At 35.9% G+C, this 19,858-nt stretch overlaps 1 protein-coding gene, 2 long non-coding RNA genes and 5 pseudogenes across 5 annotated transcripts; 1 reads left to right on the top strand and 7 right to left on the bottom strand.

Moving 5' to 3' along the window:
* Nucleotides 1-2,487: 2,487 nt before the first annotated feature.
* On the bottom strand, nt 2,488-3,653 carry LOC104892608 (uncharacterized). Its single transcript, XR_789963.3, has 2 exons — nt 2,873-3,653; nt 2,488-2,703 (listed from the first exon to the last, which is right to left on the bottom strand). It is a non-coding gene; the product is annotated as an uncharacterized LOC104892608 (long non-coding RNA).
* A 2,296-nt stretch (nt 3,654-5,949) lies between these two features.
* LOC125497608 (cytochrome c oxidase subunit 1) lies at nt 5,950-6,829 on the bottom strand. Its single transcript, XM_048644978.1, has one exon. It carries the CDS (start codon nt 6,790-6,792, stop codon nt 6,097-6,099), a length of 696 nt encoding a protein of 231 aa, XP_048500935.1. The 5' UTR covers nt 6,793-6,829; the 3' UTR covers nt 5,950-6,096.
* Nucleotides 6,830-7,075: 246 nt separating this feature from the next.
* LOC125497921 (putative cytochrome c biosynthesis ccmC-like mitochondrial protein) lies at nt 7,076-8,144 on the bottom strand (annotated as a pseudogene).
* Nucleotides 8,145-9,501: 1,357 nt separating this feature from the next.
* Nucleotides 9,502-10,383, bottom strand: LOC125497356 (cytochrome c oxidase subunit 1-like; annotated as a pseudogene).
* A 553-nt stretch (nt 10,384-10,936) lies between these two features.
* Nucleotides 10,937-14,429, top strand: LOC104892607 (uncharacterized). 3 transcript variants are annotated; one of them, XR_008969343.1, is made up of 3 exons: nt 10,998-11,155; nt 11,318-12,798; nt 14,216-14,429. It is a non-coding gene; the product is annotated as an uncharacterized LOC104892607 (long non-coding RNA). The 3 variants fall into 3 exon arrangements; XR_789962.4 differs by having other exon boundaries at nt 11,003-11,467; nt 12,717-12,798; XR_008969342.1 differs by having other exon boundaries at nt 10,937-12,798.
* Nucleotides 14,430-15,213: 784 nt separating this feature from the next.
* LOC125497922 (putative cytochrome c biosynthesis ccmC-like mitochondrial protein) lies at nt 15,214-17,155 on the bottom strand (annotated as a pseudogene).
* A 217-nt stretch (nt 17,156-17,372) lies between these two features.
* Nucleotides 17,373-18,380, bottom strand: LOC125497357 (cytochrome c oxidase subunit 1-like; annotated as a pseudogene).
* A 241-nt stretch (nt 18,381-18,621) lies between these two features.
* Nucleotides 18,622-19,695, bottom strand: LOC125497923 (putative cytochrome c biosynthesis ccmC-like mitochondrial protein; annotated as a pseudogene).
* Nucleotides 19,696-19,858: the final 163 nt, after the last annotated feature.

Below are 19,858 nucleotides of genomic sequence, written 5' to 3'. Positions count from 1 at the left end.
ATATATATATATATATATATATATATATATATATATATATATATATTTGTACAACCTATTAAAAATAAAAAATGGACTACTATTAAAATAGTAAGACTATAAGAAAAATGAACCATACCACGATAAGAGCATAATATAACAATAATAGTATTATAAGAACTACGAACCATAGTACAAATAAGAGTATAATATGACAATAGCGGAACTATTATACTATTATAAGTATACATTATAAGAGTGGATCTTAAAGAGTATGGGCTTGACATGTTTTATCCTCAAATAAATTTTGAATTAAATAAAAATATTTGAAAAATAAAATAAAATAGATGCATAATGGTTTTTATTGAGTTACCAAAATTAGTTAATCCTTAATAAAAACAGCTTTTTTTACTTTCAATGTCAATCTTTACTATTTTTATGTTAGTTGACGTCCCAAATAAATCAGACGATAAGAATGTATATAAAAAAAAAAATATATAGGAAAAGTTGACAGGGTTGTTCCCAACTACTGACCATCTTTTCAAAATAATCCAAATTTTATTATTTCTAAAATATTCCCAATTATTATCCCATCCTTCCCAAATAGTCCTAGGTAAGGTAAAAGCTGTTAAACACAATACTTCTGTAAATTTTGCTTTTATTTTAATTTTTTTCTATTACAAATATCAATTTAATTTTTATTCCACTTGAAAAATTAATGTAATACTTTTAGTTGGAAAATTTAATTTTTTTTTCTTGTTTATGTGTTCTTCCTTGCACGCTTTTTGAGTCACGTATTTCAAGGCGATATTACATGACTTTTTTTTACTTACTTTACAACATTTTTGGGATGACGAACACTATCGAGCACCGCTAAAAGAAACACGAATTTCAAGAAGTCAATCGAAATAAGTACCAATACTTAAATTTTTTGGGCACATGATTTGAGACGATCTTAAACAAAAGCTTTTGACCTTCTAAAATGACAACCAGACATCCTTCATGGGCACAAATTTTGTGAAGTCGATCAAAATAAGTATCTATATATACATGCATTTTCGAGAACTTGTTCGAGGTGATTTTAAATGGAACCCCCTTAAGAAGTGCATATTGTGAGAAGCCAGTCGAAATGAGTATCAATAAGTACGTTTTTTTGTCACGCTTTATAGATTCTTTTAATTTTAAAAAAATTGTTTCGCCTAATTATTTTGTAAAAAAGAATGGTACTGCTTTGGGAAGGGTGGGGGTAATAGTTGAGATTATTTTGAGATTGGAGAAAGTTATCTGAAAAGATGGTCATTAGTTGGGATTATTCTTGTGATTGATAAAATAAAGAAAATATGTAATTTGTTTCATCTATTATCACAACTAATAACATATAAATATAAGGGGTTGTTTGGTTGACGTAAAAATTCATGGGAAGTAAAACTCCCTAGGAAGTAAGATAAAATGAAATTGTTTGGTTGACAAAAATGTAGAAAGTACACAAATGGAGGAATTTACTTAATATTTAGGTCGCCTTAGATAAGTAGAACTTCTCATGAGAAAAAAAAAAGGAAAAATTGATAGGAACAGTCCCAACTATGAGTATTTTGCCGTTTTTAGTCCCAATTAAAGATTATTTCTGAGTGGTCCCAACTATATATCATTTTTGCCAAAATTGGTCCCAAGTGACTTATTACCTGTTTAGCAGGTCAAATTTTTTTCTAAAAAATTCTTAATTCATTTTCCTTCTTCCTTTTTCTCTCTCCTATCTCCTTCCTTCCCTCCCACCCCCTCCCCCGCCACCCCCACCCTTCCCAAATTAAGTTCATGTTAAGTTCATGTGATATAGTTATTTCATTAAATCTTCATAGATTTCAAAGAATTGGCAACAAACTTTGGATCTCGCACACTATAGAGACAGGACACTAATTTTTACAAACACCAAACACCCAAATTTCACAAATTTATCAAACAATCAATTCAAAAATCCCAACCACACTATAAAACATCAATATTTAACCCAATTTACTCAAAAAACATAAAACAAAAATTGATAGAAAAGCCACGTATATAACGGCCCAATTCGTTAGTAAATTTGAAAGTTTGAAGCGTCAAATCCCTAGTAGGAGACAAAATCAAAGCCCAAATACCAGAGCCAGTATGCGCCATGGCAACGACATCGGCAGTAGAAAGAATGAGCGACATAGTTTTGCGCTGAATAGAAGTTGAAACTTTGTACCCTTTCCTTTTAATTGCTCAAACTAGTTAGGAGGAAGGGTGCAGGAGAGAAGAGGAGGAAGGAGATAGGAGAAAGAAAAAGGTTGTGGTGAAAAAATAAAACAAAAAAACGTGTTTTACCTACTGTAGCACGTCATTGACCTGCTGGGATTAATTTCGATTAAAATGATATATAGTTGGGATTGCTCAGAAATAATCTTTATTTGAGATTGAAAATGACGGAGCGTACATAGTTGGGAGTTTAGAACTGTTCTTATCAATTTTTTCAAATTAAAAATTCCATGATCAACCAAACAACTTTTTACCATTTACTAGAAAATGAAACTTCAAACAACATACTACTTTTTTAGAAAATATTAATTCCTATATGAAACCAAACTCGCTCCTATTTATACGAAGAAAATAGAAATGTAACTCGACAAACTCTTGTATAGTTGTATCACACAAAATTTGAAACACATGCTGAAGTGCTGATGATAAGATATGTAGACCCGCAATGATCTGCAAATATCCGCAACCCCTCAAGAGTCAAGACAAATATAGTAAGATAACTAGATAAAGAAGAGGTGTTTTGACGACAAACAAACAAGCGCATGTTGAGCTTCCCAGTTTCCACGCATGTTCAGTACATGCATGTGGGCCTTTGACATGTGCTTATGTGATCATTTACCTAGAGAAGTGCAAGAGGAGAAACATTTTCCATTCCTTATCTGGAAAGTGGAAAGATATGTGGCCATGAGGTGTTTCACTCTGCTATAAAACCATCTTCGTAGAATTGCAGTGGAGCACTCATAAAAGTATTATTGGTAGTAGACTAGTAGTAGCCGTGAGATGGAGATGAAGAAGAACAGAAATGCAAAGGGGTGGTTAGTTTGGTGGTGGTGATGCTAGCCTATGTGGTGGTAGCCACCACACCTTAACCCACCTTTGCTACTCCTCTTGAGCATCATGCTTGAAAGAATTGGTTGTCAACACTAGTCCTCTCGCTTGTATTGGTTATTCACAGAATCTGTCTGATGATCTGATCAAAGGTAGTATTTGTGCACCTATGAGTAAGAATCATAGTCGAAGTCACGAAAACAGTTTCCATGATACTAAATATTGAGCAGGATCACATGGTTGATCATAACCAACGCAAGCAAGAAGATGGGTGTTTTTTTTCAAGCATACTGCATAATGTTTGAGAGAGGATGCATAGCAAAGATGGGTTGAGGTGTGGTGACTAGCATTACAAAGGCTACCATATAGAGGCAAATCTATGAAGGGGCTTGGTTGGCACGTATCCCACCAAAATTAGATACTCTTTTCACGTTTACTTTAGAAAAAGTGGTTAAAAAGATCGGTCACGCCTCTATTTCATAAAGTGAAAATCAATATAGTGGTTATTGTTTTTATATCTTGTCTTTCTTTTTTAAAGGTTACCGATTTCTTTTCATCTCCATGATATTCATATTCACATATACTTCATCCGTTTCTTTTTACTTGCAACGGTTTGACTTTTACACTATTTACCAACTCTACTTAGTTTATGTTTGGTGATTTATAGTTAAGGAAAAACATATTCATGTGGGATCTTGTTAGATTTGTCTGAATGTATATTTTCCGAAAATATACTTTTTATAATTTTTACTTATCGGTAATTAAACTTGTTGATGGTTGAAATTATGCATTGACAAGCGTAAAAGTCAAACTGTTGCAAATAAAAAGAAACAGAGGAAGTAGTTTTTAGGTACATTTAGTTACCCTAGCAAAAATAGTTAAAAAGATTTGGCGCACCTTTATTTCACAAAGTGGTCACTGTTATTATATCTTGTCTTCATTTTTTAAAGATTACCAATATCTATTTATCTCCATGATGTGTCAATGTGTCATATATATAAATAGTTTTCAGGTGCATTTTAGAGTATTTAGATTCATATTACATCATATTCTTAATTAAGTTATGTTATTCTACTCCTATTTGGTATGTTTTTGATAAATTTTAGGTATTGACTATATATTTGTAGTATAATTAGCTTAGCTTGATCATTATGAGCATTTGGAAAAAGTTGCAATAATGCATAAGGATCGTTTGGAGTATAATTCATACGAATTTGACCAAAAACAAAGCGGAAAATCATTAGAAGAAATATGAAAAAGGAGTCATAAAGATGCTGAATTTTTTTTTTTTTAAAAACATATGGCGAGGCATCCACCATGGACGCCCCACCACCGGTGGAGGCTTCTATGGCAAGCTCTCCACCACAGGGTGAGGCGCCTGGCGTCCATGGTGGACGCCTCCTCCGGTGGTGGGGCTTCCATGGTGGATGCCTCCTCCAGTGGTTGGGCGTCCATGGTGGACGCCTCCTCCGGTGGTGTGGAGGTCCATGGTGGACACCTCCTTTTTTTTGATTTTTTTTAAAAAAAAATATGGAGAGGCATCCACCATGGACGCCCCACCATCGGTGAAAGCGTCCATGGCAGGCGCCTCACCCTGTGGTGGAGCGCTTGCCATGGACGCCTCCAATGGTGGTGGGGAGTCCATGGTGGACGCCTCTTTCTTTTTGAATATTTTTAGAAAAAATTGAAGTGAATTCAACATAGGAGAGAAGAGGGATGGGGTGTGATGAGGTCACTGGAAAATGTTGCTGCCGGACTTGATGTCGCTGGAAACTATTGTCGCCTTGCTGGAGTTCCTTGGTGATGGTGATGAAAGGCAGTGAGAGTAAGGGGGTGATGAGAGAGAGAGAGGGTGAGGGTGAGGTATGAGAGTGGGAGGATGAGAGAAAGTGAAATAGTATAAATACACATAGCAAGTATAAATACAGGGCGTTAGTAAAAAATAATAGGACGGCGTTTAGCAAGCCAGATTCTAAATGCGACAAAAATAATAGTTCAACATGAAGAAGTGATTGTTTCTTTTATTCTTTTGAAGCATACCCACAAAATGAACAATTGTATAGGTGTTAGCTTTGTGAATAAGTTAAAAGGGGAGGCTGTCTGACCAAAACTAATGGTGAGACAACCTGATCCAATATTTTCATTTATTAAAAAGAACTAGTCTTTCATCCCGGTGTTGTTTGGGTTGCGAAATAGTTTTGATTTTTTTTGACAATAAGAAAATCATTAAAAAAATTCCCATTGCATATTGTATATAACTATATATGAGCAATTTATCACACTATTTTTTTTCCATGATTATAAAGGAATGATTGGTAGAAATTGGGTAGTTTTACTTGAATAAATTAAATATTGTGTTACAGTAAGAATGGAAAACACACTATGAAAGAATAAAACTAAGAACTATGCCACGTGTCAATGTGCTTCCCAATTAAAGAAGACATGAAAGAGATGAAGCTGAAAGAAAAATACAAGTACTAAGAAACTATCCTCTCAAAAAAAAATACTAAGAAACTATGTCACGTGTCAATATGCTTCCCAATTAAAGAAGAGATGAGATATATGAGGTGGATGATTGTGGGAATTTTTACTTAAGCGCGCTGCCCTCCTAGGCGCGCAACACTAAGTAATCCAAGCCAACCCACATTACTGACTAACGGTGGATAATCATATTTCTTAGAGGTACTAAAAATAACTCCATGAATGAGCAAAATGAAGGTTGCATTAATGAGAAAGATCTCTGGGGAAACCGCTAAAAAAAGATTGAACATGTGAGAGGATCCGAACGAATTCTGCTTTCATTTCCCCCGTATAGAGCACTGAGTTACTAAGGTTACGGTCTTCATCCCACAATGAGGTCTTTTCGGAATGCCATGATCTCTTTTTAGAGCGTAGAAAGGGAGGGAATTCAAAAAAGTCACTCTTTCCAACCTTAGAAAAACAAGAAGTTCTGTTAGGTTCTTAGTTGCTTTTCGTCTCCTTCGTCTCTTTCATTTTAAAAAGTTTTCTTTTACTTTAGCTTTTGGTCTCCTTAATAGCTGGAAGTTCTCCAAAAGTGTGAAAAGCTGGAGGACTTTGTACCATCCATTCCAGTGTGGTTGAATTCTCTTCAACAGCCCAAGGACTTGGAGCACATCTTTTGTTCTTTCCACTGCTTAAAGTGATTGTTACGACCACGAAGAAACAACAAATCCCAACTACAGAGATATAAGAGCCAAAACTGCTAAGGGCATTCCATCCTGCGTAAGCATCTGGATAATCGGGAATGCGACGTGGCATACCCGAAAGCCCTAAAAAATGCATGGGGAAGAAGGTAAGATTAACCCCGAAAAAAGTGATCCAAAAATGGATTTGACCTAAAGTTTCAGGGTATGTTCGACCAAAGATTTTGCCCACCCAATAGTAAAATCCTGCAAATAAAGCAAAAACGGCTCCCATAGAAAGTACATAATGGAAATGTGCAACCACATAATAAGTGTCATGTAGAGCAATGTCTAGCCCAGAATTAGCCAGGACTATTCCAGTGAGTCCTCCTACGGTGAACAAAAAGATGAACCCTACAGCAAATAACATGGGTGTTTTGTATTGTATCGAACCCCCCCACATGGTAGCGATCCAACTAAAGATTTTAATTCCAGTGGGGACCGCTATGATCATGGTAGCTGCGGTGAAGTAAGCACGGGTATCAACGTCTAAGCCCACAGTAAACATATGATGAGCCCAAACAAGAAATCCAAGAACACCTATACTGATCCCATCCGTCTATTAGTGATATCTCCATCCTAAACTTCTATTGAATGAAGGCCTTATGAACTGGAATGATGAAGTGGATTCGAACCAATATCTTCGAGCGACTTTCCCTTCAGTCTATCATGATGGGAAGAACCCGTTGCCCCGAGTCTCGGCACCCTCCCGCCTTTCGGCAAGATATTAGCCTTAATTACATCTAATCTCAATAAATAGAAAGTTAGAAGAATTAGTAATTCAATGGATGCAAAAAGACTCCGCGAGTGAATTAGGTTTGAGTCTTCCTTAAATGCAAGCACTAAGCACGTAAACTACCTTCTCGAGCTTCTATTTCTTCCGTTTAAAGGAGATTCGAGAAAAGATGGAATAGGAAGACGTATTTCAATAACAAATAAGAGACGGGTTGAGAAGAGGAAGTTAGCAAAGTTAGACAAGATTGGAATGAGCATAGAGAACTGTATTGGTGTACCAAATCGATCGGCAATGCTCCCAGCTTGATGCGATGTATTCCACCAGTTGACTGGAAACTTGATTATTGGTATATCGATCGGTCCAGCACGGATTAAAATAGGAGCCGGTTCTACAGGAAGCTTTTGAAAACACAGCGCACCCAAGTAAATAAGGAGCAAGATGAATATAGAAGTTAAACGAGCATCCCACACCCAAAAGGTGCGTGCCCCACATGGGTCTTCCCCAAACCCCCCAGTAACTAAGGTAAACAACGTAGAAAAAGCACCCATTTCTGTACCGATTCCGGAAGAGCGAAGAAAAAGAGGATCACTAAAAAAAACTCGTTTTAGCGACGGACAGAATCCGTCGCTAAATAGGCAAAATCCGTTGCTAAATTGAATTAGCGACGGATTTAGGGACGGATTCTGTCCGTCCCTAAAACCTTCGTCGCTAAATCAATTTAGCGACGGAACTTTGTATTCCGTCCCTAAATTAGGGACGGAAATTTAGGGACGGAATTTAATCCGTCCCTAAATTAGGGACGGAAAATAAAAATCCGTAGCTAAATTTAGGGACGAAAATAAAAATCCGTAGCTAAATTTAGCTACGAATTTTGAAATCTGTAGCTAATTTAGCTACGAAAATGAAAATCCGTAGCTAAATTTAGCTACGGATTTTCATTTCCGTCCCTAAATTTAGGGACGGAAATTACAAATCCGTCCCTAAAATGAAATTAAAAAAAAATGTAGTGGTGATTTTACTCTTAATCACCAATTTCTAGCGACGGATTTAGCTGTTATCCGTCCTACTCGTAATCGAACTGGATGCGCTCTTCTCCGGAATCGAACTCGTAACCTCAAAGTCATAAGCTAAAGGTCCAACCAATTACTCTGCATACGAACTTGTTAATATGTATTGGTAAAATCTGTTTATATGTACTGGAAGAATTAGCGACGGATTTGACAATCTGTCGCTAATTCAGGGACGGATTTCAAAATCCGTCGCTAAATTTAGGGACGGATTCCAAAATCCGTCGCTAATTTTTCAAAATCAAATTGTTTTGTGAAAGTTCGTAGAAAGTCCCTAAAATTGCTAAAGTTAGCGACAGATTTTGAAATGAAGAGAGGTCTTTTTTTCTCTCTCTCATATACTTAAAGTAAAGCAAGTACTATTTAGAATTGTTTTCAATGACATGTAGCATTGAATATGTGATATGACGAAGCTTAGCAGTGGCTTCAACCCCATCTTTGATCCCTGTGATCAGAGGTTCGAATCCTCATATCCCCTTCCCCCATGTAAATATGTACCCGTCTTTGTGACTTATTTGCACAAAAAAAAAACCAAAAAAACTAATTTTAGAATCCTATGCGTCAATAAATTAAGAGAAATCATAAATGTCATACATTTATTTGAGGTCTTTGTTTTTAAAGACTAATAGTAAGATAGTAGATAGTAGACTAGTAATATATTTAGAGTAAAAAATTTAAGGATTTTTTGTCAAAAAGGACCTTATAAATATCGATTTTTGTGAAAAAGTACCTTATATAAAAATGTTGTGAACAAGCAAGTACCTTTTACCAACTTTTTTGTTGTAACTTAGCACCTTTTGCCGGATTCTGAGCATTGACCAAAAATTCCGGCGTTGACCAGATCACGTGCGAAGCACGTGATCATTAACTGAACCAAAAAACCCCCCAAAATTCCCCAAAAAAAACCCGATAAAACCCCAAACCCCATTTTAACCCAATTTTCCCCCAAAATTCGTTTCTCTCTCTCCTTCTCTCTTCTGTGCAACGGCATATCATTGAATGCAGGTATTGAATTGAAGGCAACTTGCAGAAGACATTGATTGGAAAGGTTATTGGGTGGTTGGTTGAACTTAATATTACTTAGGTTAACAAAGTAAGTTTTTTTTTTGCTAAAAATGAAGGTTGAATTAATGAGAAAGATCTCTGGGGAAACCGCTAAAAAAAGATTGAACAGTGAGAGGATCTGAACGAATTCCGCTTTCATTTCCCCCATATAGAGCACTGAGTTACTAAGGTTAGGTCTTCATCCCACAATGAGGTCTTTCGGAATGCCATGATCTCTTTTTAGAACGTAGAAAGGGAGGGAATTCAAAAAGTCACTCTTTCCAACCTTAGAAAAACAAGAAGTTCTGTTAGGTTCTCAGTTGCTTTTCGTCTCCTTCGTCTCTTTCATTTTAAAAAGTTTTCTTTTACTTTAGCTTTTGGTCTCCTTAATGTGGAAGTTCTCCAAAAGTGTGAAAAGTTAGGAGGATATTGTACCATCCATTCCAGTGTGGTTGAATTCTCTTCAACAAGCCCATGGACTTGGATCACATCTTTTGTTCTTTCCACTACTTAAAGTGATTGTTGTTACGACCACGAAGAAACAATAAATCCCAACTACAGACATATAAGAGCCAAAACTGCTAAGGGCTTCCATCCTGCGTAAGCATCTGGATTATCGGGAATGCGACGTAGCATACCCGAAGCCCTAAAAAATGATGGGGAAGAAGGTAAGATTAACCCCGAAAATAGTGATCCAAAATGGATTTGACCAGAATTTTAGGGTATGTTCGACCAAAGTTTTTTGCCACACCCAATAGTAAAATCCTACAAATAAAGCAAAAACGGCTCCCATAGAAAGTACATAATGGAAATGTGCAGCCACATAATAAGTGTCATGTAGAGCAATGTCTAGCTAGAATTAGCCAGGACTATCCAGTGAGTCCTCCTACGGTGCAAAAAGATGAACCCTACAGCAAATAACATGGGTGTTTTGTATTGTATCGAACCCCCCCCACATGTAGCGATCCAACTAAAGAATTTAATTCCAGTGGGGACCGCTATGATCATGGTAGCTGCGGTGAAGTAAGCACGCGTTATCAATGTCTAAGCCCACAGTAAACATATGATGAGCCCAAACAAGAAATCCAAGAACACCTATACTGATCCCATCCGTCTATTAGTGATCACTAGTACAAGGTTGGCCTAAGGTAACATGTATGAGGTAACACTTTTCAAAATTTAAGTTTGTCGAATATATATATGTAACACCTTGGTAACACTTAATCACTTCGTAACACTTAATGTAACACATTTTCAATAAGTAACATTTTGAAGTAACATTTTTTAATTGAAGTAACATTTTGATGTAACACTTTTAAATAGGTAACACATTTAGGTAACACATACATATTGGTAACATTTAACAGTAACACTTTTTTTCTTTAAGTAACACCTTAAGATAAGTAATTTTTTAGAGTATAATTTAAGTGTAATTTTAAATATAATATTATGATTTCTTATATACTTTGTATTATTTCTTATAGAAGCAATATTTTCAACAAATTAAATTAATCTTCCATCTTGTCAAAAAATGAAAACAAATATAACACACAAAAAAAACATAAACAAAGTAACAAAAAAAACTTTGGTGCTTAATCAACCGCCAAAGAGATTAAAGTTATTAAACTCTTGATTTTTATTACTGCTGCTTAGGTTTCAGTTCAACACTATTGCACGCACCTAGACTAGTTCTCTTTGATAATTGATCATGGTCAGTTTATATTTCTGATAATCGTTTCTCAATTTATTTGTTTTGATTCATTGATTTCTCTCCTTAATTCGTTGCAGTCAGATTCGATCACCCCACTCCTTAATTCGCTCCACACGGGGGCGAATCTACATAGTAATAAGGGTAGAACGTGCTACCCTTTTTTTTCAAAAAAATAATCGCAGAAAAAAAAAATTAACCTAATGTAACGCGTGCCGTTCTCTTCCTCTCACTCTCTCAAACTCAAAGCCTCTTCTCTATTCTACTCTCCGTCTCTATTTTCGCTTCACTTACCGGCCAGACGCTTCACTTACCGGTGAGTCTTGCTTCTTCGACTTTAGTCTTCGTCGATCTTTGCTTCTTTGCTGGTACAATTTCAGCAAATTAAGGAACCACTTTCAGGCTTTAGCAAATAAATTGGGTGATAGATTAATGTAGTGCATAATTAAGGAGAAAACGTCTTCTTGTACAATTTCAGCAAATAATTTGGGTGATAAATGAACCGGAAATTCAGGTATCAACATTTGAGAAAGCGCTTATACTGGTAAATAAGAATGGTTATGTTGTTATTGATGTTTTTTGTTTCCAATCCTTTGGAGGAACCACTTTCTACAATTTACATTCGTGGGTAAGATTCTTCATCCTTTTCAATATAATATGCTCTTTCTCTTGCTACATTGTCCATTGATTGCACCAAACCAACAAAACACACACATGTAACATTGTCAATTGTGGTATAGTACTTCAATTTGACGAGTTCATTTTTCTCGATAGTTTTCTTTCAATTATGAGCAACTTTTGGTTTAAGAGAATGAATTTGTTGTTTTCTTTTTACTCACTGCCTAAACAGGTTGACTTTATTTTTAGTTTTAGTTTATTATGGCCTAAATCAATTCTCCACCTAAACTGCTACTACTTTCATGTCACAAACTTATTTTGTGAATTTTGAACAACTATATTACAATTTGTGAATCGTAAGTGACTTAGTCAATTGAAGTATGATTTGTGAAGGAAGTTGAGGTTTTTTTCTTTTTAGTTTGGTCAAGAAGATACTAGTTGAAGTTGATCCAAAATCCAAATCTTCCTCCAACTTAACCAAGTTGAAAATGAAGTGATGACTTATCTTGAGAAATATTTGTTTTCGGAGATAAAAGGATGATACATTTGTAAATTGGTTCCAAAATTTGAGAGCGCGTGGTGAACAATCATAATTTTCTTTTGTTAAAGTACTTTCTAACATTTTGAACTTGATAGTCATAGTTTTTTGTTGGTATACGATAGTATCGTAAAATTACGCTACCCCTGGCTGAAAATCCTGGACCGCCCCTGTCCACACCGCTCGCCGTTTAGAGAATTTAATTGGTTAGTTTTTATTTTAATTGTTCGAAAATATCAGTTTCTTTGATAATATGTTCAATTCAGAATTTTGGTAATGGCTTCTCAATTTGTTTGATTTGATTCATTGATTTATTTGATTCATTAAAACATATATATAGAATATAGTTGATGTTCTCATCATTGTTTTTTTTTTTTTTTTGAAGTGAATGTTCTCGTCATCTCTCTGTTTGTTAATTAGATTGAAGACCGAAATTCTAAAAGCTTATACTGTATAATCATGTGAATGATGATTGCATGTTTTGGAACTAAAGCAACTTTGTCAGCACTTCTTTGGGACAGCATGGTTCTTGCCTTCATTGTCATCGCTCATATCAGGAGCCCGCAACGACTGTTAATTGTCAGATGTGTTGTTTTATGGGTTTGAGTTTTGTGATTTATATCAGAACTCTGCCCCCTTCTTTTGATTTAGGCTTTGTTATTAAATCTATGTTGTATAAGAAGATTACTGTTGTGACATGACTGGCATATTTGCTTTGCAGGTCTTGCATTTGCTTAAAAGATACTTAGGTGAATATGTTCATGGACTTTCCCTTGAGGCTTTAAAAGTTAGTGTTTGGAAAGGTTTGTAACTTCATGTTTTCATTTGCGTTTCTTTGCACTATATTCATTTTTTTCGCACCAATACTTTTTTAGTGGACAGGGAAGTAATTTTGAGGGGAATCGTATATATATATTCTACTATAAGTAGTCTGATCTGATTGCTGATGTCAACTCTTGGTTTCCTCAAATAGTTCTTGAATTGTGTTGTTAAAGATTCGAGCCTTTCACAATGTAAATTATTTTCCTATCTTCTTTGCTCTCTTGATGTAAATCTACATTTGTGCTCAATGGGTAGATGATGAACAAGAATAATTTCCTCATTTGAACTTGATTTGTCAGCCCAAAGTCATTGTTCCTAATAGTCTTGTCAACCCATGAAGGTAAGGGCTTCTTGCCATTAACTGCATGTCATGACGAGTTACATGAAATTAATTTTGAAACTGCTTACTGGCATAACTGCTATAGACTAATGCTTCATTTGTATTGCACTTAAGTTTCCTTGATGAGTGATGAGACTATATATCTTGGACTTTGGAGTCTGGAGTCTGGGCTTAAATGTCTGCGTAGTGTTTCTATTTAGCTTTTCAACAACAAAATCTGACCCAAGAAATAAGACATGTTGGTCAAGAGGGCAACTAATATGGATTGGATGGACATGTTTAGTTTAGACTTAAGTGTCTTTGAAGTTTGAACCATACAATGATCATTTTAATGGAATTTCCAATTTAATCCCACATGTCTGTGTATATCTACTTATCTAGACTAAATTAGACTCTTAGTTTAAATCAATTAATCCAGCTCTCAGACTTTGTTTATTAAGTTCAATGTTATGATGCCAACCTTAAATAGGATCAAAATTCGCTTTGTTTAATCCTAGTTGTGGGCCATGCTCTACTGAACTATCATAATAATACATGTATACAAAGTAGAGGATTGGTCTACAATGATGCATACTTAAGCTAATTTAGGGGAGGGTTAAATATCAAAGAGACAAATACTTCATGGGGTTTAGGAAGTTGCATAACACTACTACATAGTGCAGTAGCAAATAGAAGTTTTATTGATTTTTTTATTTTTTAATTTGAGATGATGTTATATTTTAGATACAATGTACAGTGAGTACATTAGATGTTCAGTTCATTAGGCATTATTTTATTGATGTATACTAAAACAAAGAAAAAGATTAACATGGGTACCCTATAACCCGACCCGAAAAAACATTGCTAAGTAATTTTCTCCAGCAATTACTACTTTGGTTTGGTGCTCTTGGTTCTTGAATTTTTTTTTTTCAAACTATAAGAACCTATCTTTTACCATATTATCAAGTTTGCTTCTACCATATTACCAACTATATCACTAGTTCTATTTTTTTTTTTTTTTGACACACTAGATTTGTTATCATATAAGACTTTGAAGTTTTTTTTTTTCCTTACTGCAGGATGATGGAACTAATGGCGGATTAGAGTAGCAAACATGCATGATACATCGAGAAGCATGCCTACATGGATAATGGAATTGAAGAATAATGAAAGAATGACCTTAAGATTTGTTTAGGTTTATTTAAGGAGAGATATATATATTATGATTTTATGATTTAATTTTCAGATTAACTATTTATATTTTAGATGCAATAGTATGTTTTCGATTGAGTATACTTTGGCTCATTTTTTACAATGGTCGTTGAGTATTTCTACTCATTTATATCAATAATATCATTTTATTTCCTCTTCAATTATTACGTTTATAAGTTTTACTATTATTATCATTGTATATATGCCATAAATTAATGAATGTTACTATAAGATATGTGAAATAGAAGCGTTACACTATAAAACTAGCTGATAAGAAGTGTTGCCAAATATCTAATATAGTGTTACATATGCTGATTTAAAATGATACATAATATTTAACAAAGTGTTACTATAAGTCAAGAGATGACATAGAAAATGCTACTATAGACGAAAAAGTGTTACATAAAACATTATTAGTAACACTACAAAAATGCTACATTAGTTAAAAAAAAGTGTTACGTTAGAGAATTTTGAGTAACACTTGAGAAAGTGAAACATTAGCATTGGAAAGTGTTACCTTAGAGAATAGGTAGCACGGGCAGATGTTTCACTTATAAAAGTGTTACATATGACCTAAAGCAACACTTTTAGGCCTTTAAGTAACACTTTTGGGGTGATACTTTAGCCCAATTATGCACTAGTGTGATATCTCCATCCTAAACTTCTATTGAATGAAGGCCTTATGAACTGGAATGATGAAGTGGATTCGAACCAATATCTCCGAGCGACTTTCCCTTCAGTCTATCATGATGGGAAGAACCCGTGCCCGAGTCTCGGCACCCTCCCGCCTTTCGGCAAGATATTAGCCTTAATTACATCTAATCTCAATAAATAGATAGTTAGAAGAATTAGTAATTCAATGGATGCAAAAAGACTCCGCGAGTGAATTAGGTTTGAGTCTTCCTTAAATGCAAGCACTAAGCACGTAAACTACCTTCTCGAGCTTCTATTTCTTCCGTTAAAGGAGATTCGAGAAAAGATGGAATAGGAAGACGTATTTCAATAACAAAATAAGAGACGGGTTGAGAAGAGGAAGTTAGCAAAGTTAGACAAGATTGGAATGAGCATAGGAACATGTATTGGTGTACCAAATCGATCGGCTAATGCTCCCAGCTTGATGCGATGTATTCCACCAGTTGACTGGAAACTTGATTATTGGTATATCGATCGGTCCAGCACGGATTAAAATAGGAGCCGGTTCTACAGGAAGCTTTTGAAAACACAGCGCACCCAAGTAAATAAGGAGCAAGATGAATATAGAAGTTAAACGAGCATCCCACACCCAAAAGGTGCGTGCCCCACATGGGTCTTCCCAAACCCCCAGTAACTAAGGTAAACAACGTAGAAAAAGCACCCATTTCTGTACCGATTCCGGAAGAGCGAAGAAAAAGAGGATCACTACAAAAAAAACTCGTTTTAGCGACGGACAGAATCCGTCGCTAAATAGGCAAAATCCGTTGCTAAATTGAATTAGCGACGGATTTAGGGACGGATTCTGTCCGTCCCTAAAACCTTCGTCGCTAAATCAATTTAGCGACGGAACTTTGTATTCCGTCCCTAAATTAGGGACGGAAATTTAGGGACGGAATTTAAATCCGTCCCTAAATTAGGGACGGAAAATAAAAATCCGTAGCTAAATTTAGGGACGAAAATAAAAATCCGTAGCTAAATTTAGCTACGGATTTTGAAATCTGTAGCTAATTTAGCTACGAAAATGAAAATCCGTAGCTAAATTTAGCTACGGATTTTCATTTCCGTCCCTAAATTTAGGGACGGAAATTACAAATCCGTCCCTAAAATGAAATTAAAAAAAATGTAGTGGTGATTTTACTCTTAATCACCAATTTCTAGCGACGGATTTAGCTGTTATCCGTCCCTACTCGTAATCGAACTGGATGCGCTCTTCTCCGGAATCGAACTCGTAACCTCAAAGTCATAAGCTAAAGGTCCAACCAATTACTCTGCATACGAACTTGTTAATATGTATTGGTAAAATCTGTTTATATGTACTGGAAGAATTAGCGACGGATTTGACAATCTGTCGCTAATTCAGGGACGGATTTCAAAATCCGTCGCTAAATTTAGGGACGGATTCCAAAATCCGTCGCTAATTTTTCAAAATCAAATTGTTTTGTGAAAGTTCGTAGAAAGTCCCTAAAATTGCTAAAGTTAGCGACATATTTTGAAATGAAGAGAGGTCTTTTTTTCTCTCTTCATATACTTAAAGTAAAGCAAGTACTATTTAGAATTGTTTTCAATGACATGTAGCATTGAATATGTGATATGACGAAGCTTAGCAGTGGCTTCAACCCCATCTTTGATCCCTGTGATCAGAGGTTCGAATCCTCATATCCCCTTCCCCCATGTAAATATGTACCCGTCTTGTGACTTATTTGCACAAAAAAAAACCAAAAAAAACTAATTTTAGAATCCTATGCGTCAATAAATTAAGAGAAATCATAGATTAATGTCATACATTTATTTGAGGTCTTTGTTTTTAAAGACTAATAGTAGATAGTAGATAGTAGACTAGTAATAGATTAGAGTAAAAAATTTAAGGATTTTTTGTCAGAAAGTACCTTATAAATATCACTTTTTGTGAAAAAGTACCTTATATAAAAAATGTTGTGAACAAGCAAGTACCTTTTACCAACTTTTTTGTTGTAACTTAGCACCTTTTGTCGGATTCTGAGCATTGACCAAAAATTCCGGCGTTGACCAGATCACGTGCGAAGCACGTGATCATTAACTGAACCAAAAAACCCCCAAAATTCCCCAAAAAAACCCGATAAAACCCCAAACCCCATTTTAACCCAATTTTCCCCCAAAATTCGTTTCTCTCTCTCCTTCTCTCTGTGCAACGGCATCATCATTGAATGTAGGTATTGAATTGAAGGCAACTTGCAGAAGACATTGATTGGAAAGGTTATTGGGTGGTTGGTGAACTTAATATTACTTAGGGTTAACAAAGTAAGTTTTTTTTTGCTAAAAATGAAGGTTGAATTAATGAGAAAGATCTCTGGGGAAACCGCTAAAAAAAGATTGAACATGTGAGAGGATCTGAACGAATTCCGCTTTCATTTCCCCCATATAGAGCACTGAGTTACTAAGGTTAAGGTCTTCATCCCACAATGAGGTCTTTTCGGAATGCCATGATCTCTTTTTAGAACGTAGAAAGGGAGGGAATTCAAAAAAGTCACTCTTTCCAACCTTAGAAAAACAAGAAGTTCTGTTAGGTTCTCAGTTGCTTTTCGTCTCCTTCGTCTCTTTCATTTTAAAAAGTTTTCTTTTACTTTAGCTTTTGGTCTCCTTAATAGCTGGAAGTTCTCCAAAAGTGTGAAAAGTTAGGAGGACTTTGTACCATCCATTCCAGTGTGGTTGAATTCTCTTCAACAGCCCATGGACTTGGATCACATCTTTTGTTCTTTCCACTACTTAAAGTGATTGTTGTTACGACCACGAAGAAACAATAAATCCCAACTACAGACATATAAGAGCCAAAACTGCTAAGGGCATTCCATCCTGCGTAAGCATCTGGATTATCGGGAATGCGACGTAGCATACCCGAAAGCCCTAAAAAATGCATGGGGAAGAAGGTAAGATTAACCCCGAAAATAGTGATCCAAAAATGGATTTGACCAGAATTTTTAGGGTATGTTCGACCAAAGTTTTTGCCCACCCAATAGTAAAATCCTACAAATAAAGCAAAAACGGCTCCCATAGAAAGTACATAATGGAAATGTGCAGCCACATAATAAGTGTCATGTAGAGCAATGTCTAGCCTAGAATTAGCCAGGACTATTCCAGTGAGTCCTCCTACGGTGAACAAAAAGATGAACCCTACAGCAAATAACATGGGTGTTTTGTATTGTATCGAACCCCCCCCCACATGGTAGCGATCCAACTAAAGAATTTAATTCCAGTGGGGACCGCTATGATCATGGTAGCTGCGGTGAAGTAAGCACGAGTATCAATGTCTAAGCCCACAGTAAACATATGATGAGCCCAAACAAGAAATCCAAGAACACCTATACTGATCCCATCCGTCTATTAGTGATATCTCCATCCTAAACTTCTATTGAATGAAGGCCTTATGAACTGGAATGATGAAGTGGATTCGAACCAATATCTCGAGCGACTTTCCCTTCAGTCTATCATGATGGGAAGAACCCGTTGCCCGAGTCTCGGACCCTCCGCCTTTCGGCAAGATATTAGCCTTAATTACATCTAATCTCAATAAATAGAAGTTAGAAGAATTAGTAATTCAATGGATGCAAAAAGACTCCGCGAGTGAATTAGGTTTGAGTCTTCCTTAAATGCAAGCACTAAGCACGTAAACTACCTTCTCGAGCTTCTATTTCTTCCGTTAAAGGAGATTCGAGAAAAGATGGAATAGGAAGACGTATTTCAATAACAAAATAAGAGACGGGTTGAGAAGAGGAAGTTAGCAAAGTTAGACAAGATTGGAATGAGCATAGGAACATGTATTGGTGTACCAAATCGATCGGCTAATGCTCCCAGCTTGATGCGATGTATTCCACCAGTTGACTGGAAACTTGATTATTGGTATATCGATCGGTCCAGCACGGATTAAAATAGGAGCCGGTTCTACAGGAAGCTTTTGAAAACACAGCGCACCCAAGTAAATAAGGAGCAAGATGAATATAGAAGTTAAACGAGCATCCCACACCCAAAAGGTGCGTGCCCCACATGGGTCTTCCCCAAACCCCCCAGTAACTAAGGTAAACAACGTAGAAAAAGCACCCATTTCTGTACCGATTCCGGAAGAGCGAAGAAAAAGAGGATCACTACAAAAAAAACTCGTTTTAGCGACGGACAGAATCCGTCGCTAATAGGCAAAATCCGTTGCTAAATTGAATTAGCGACGGATTTAGGGACGGATTCTGTCCGTCCCTAAAACCTTCGTCGCTAAATCAATTTAGCGACGGAACTTTGTATTCCGTCCCTAAATTAGGGACGGAAATTTAGGGACGGAATTTAAATCCGTCCCTAAATTAGGGACGGAAAATAAAAATCCGTAGCTAAATTTAGGGACGAAAATAAAAATCCGTAGCTAAATTTAGCTACGGATTTTGAAATCTGTAGCTAATTTAGCTACGAAAATGAAAATCCGTAGCTAAATTTAGCTACGGATTTTCATTTCCGTCCCTAAATTTAGGGACGGAAATTACAAATCCGTCCCTAAAATGAAATTAAAAAAAAATGTAGTGGTGATTTTACTCTTAATCACCAATTTCTAGCGACGGATTTAGCTGTTATCCGTCCCTACTCGTAATCGAACTGGATGCGCTCTTCTCCGGAATCGAACTCGTAACCTCAAAGTCATAAGCTAAAGGTCCAACCAATTACTCTGCATACGAACTTGTTAATATGTATTGGTAAAATCTGTTTATATGTACTGGAAGAATTAGCGACGGATTTGACAATCTGTCGCTAATTCAGGGACGGATTTCAAAATCCGTCGCTAAATTTAGGGACGGATTCCAAAA

This window comes from Beta vulgaris, chromosome 5, assembly GCF_026745355.1.
Source record: "Beta vulgaris subsp. vulgaris cultivar EL10 chromosome 5, EL10.2, whole genome shotgun sequence".
Taxonomy (NCBI): domain Eukaryota; kingdom Viridiplantae; phylum Streptophyta; class Magnoliopsida; order Caryophyllales; family Amaranthaceae; genus Beta; species Beta vulgaris.
Note: the sequence above shows the minus strand (reverse complement) of the source record. Positions and strands in the feature narration are given on the sequence as shown.

Coding starts and splice junctions, on each gene's coding strand:
- LOC125497608 (XM_048644978.1), bottom strand. CDS start 6,792: ATGTTTACTGTGGGCTTAGACGTTGATACCCGTGCTTACTTCACCGCA.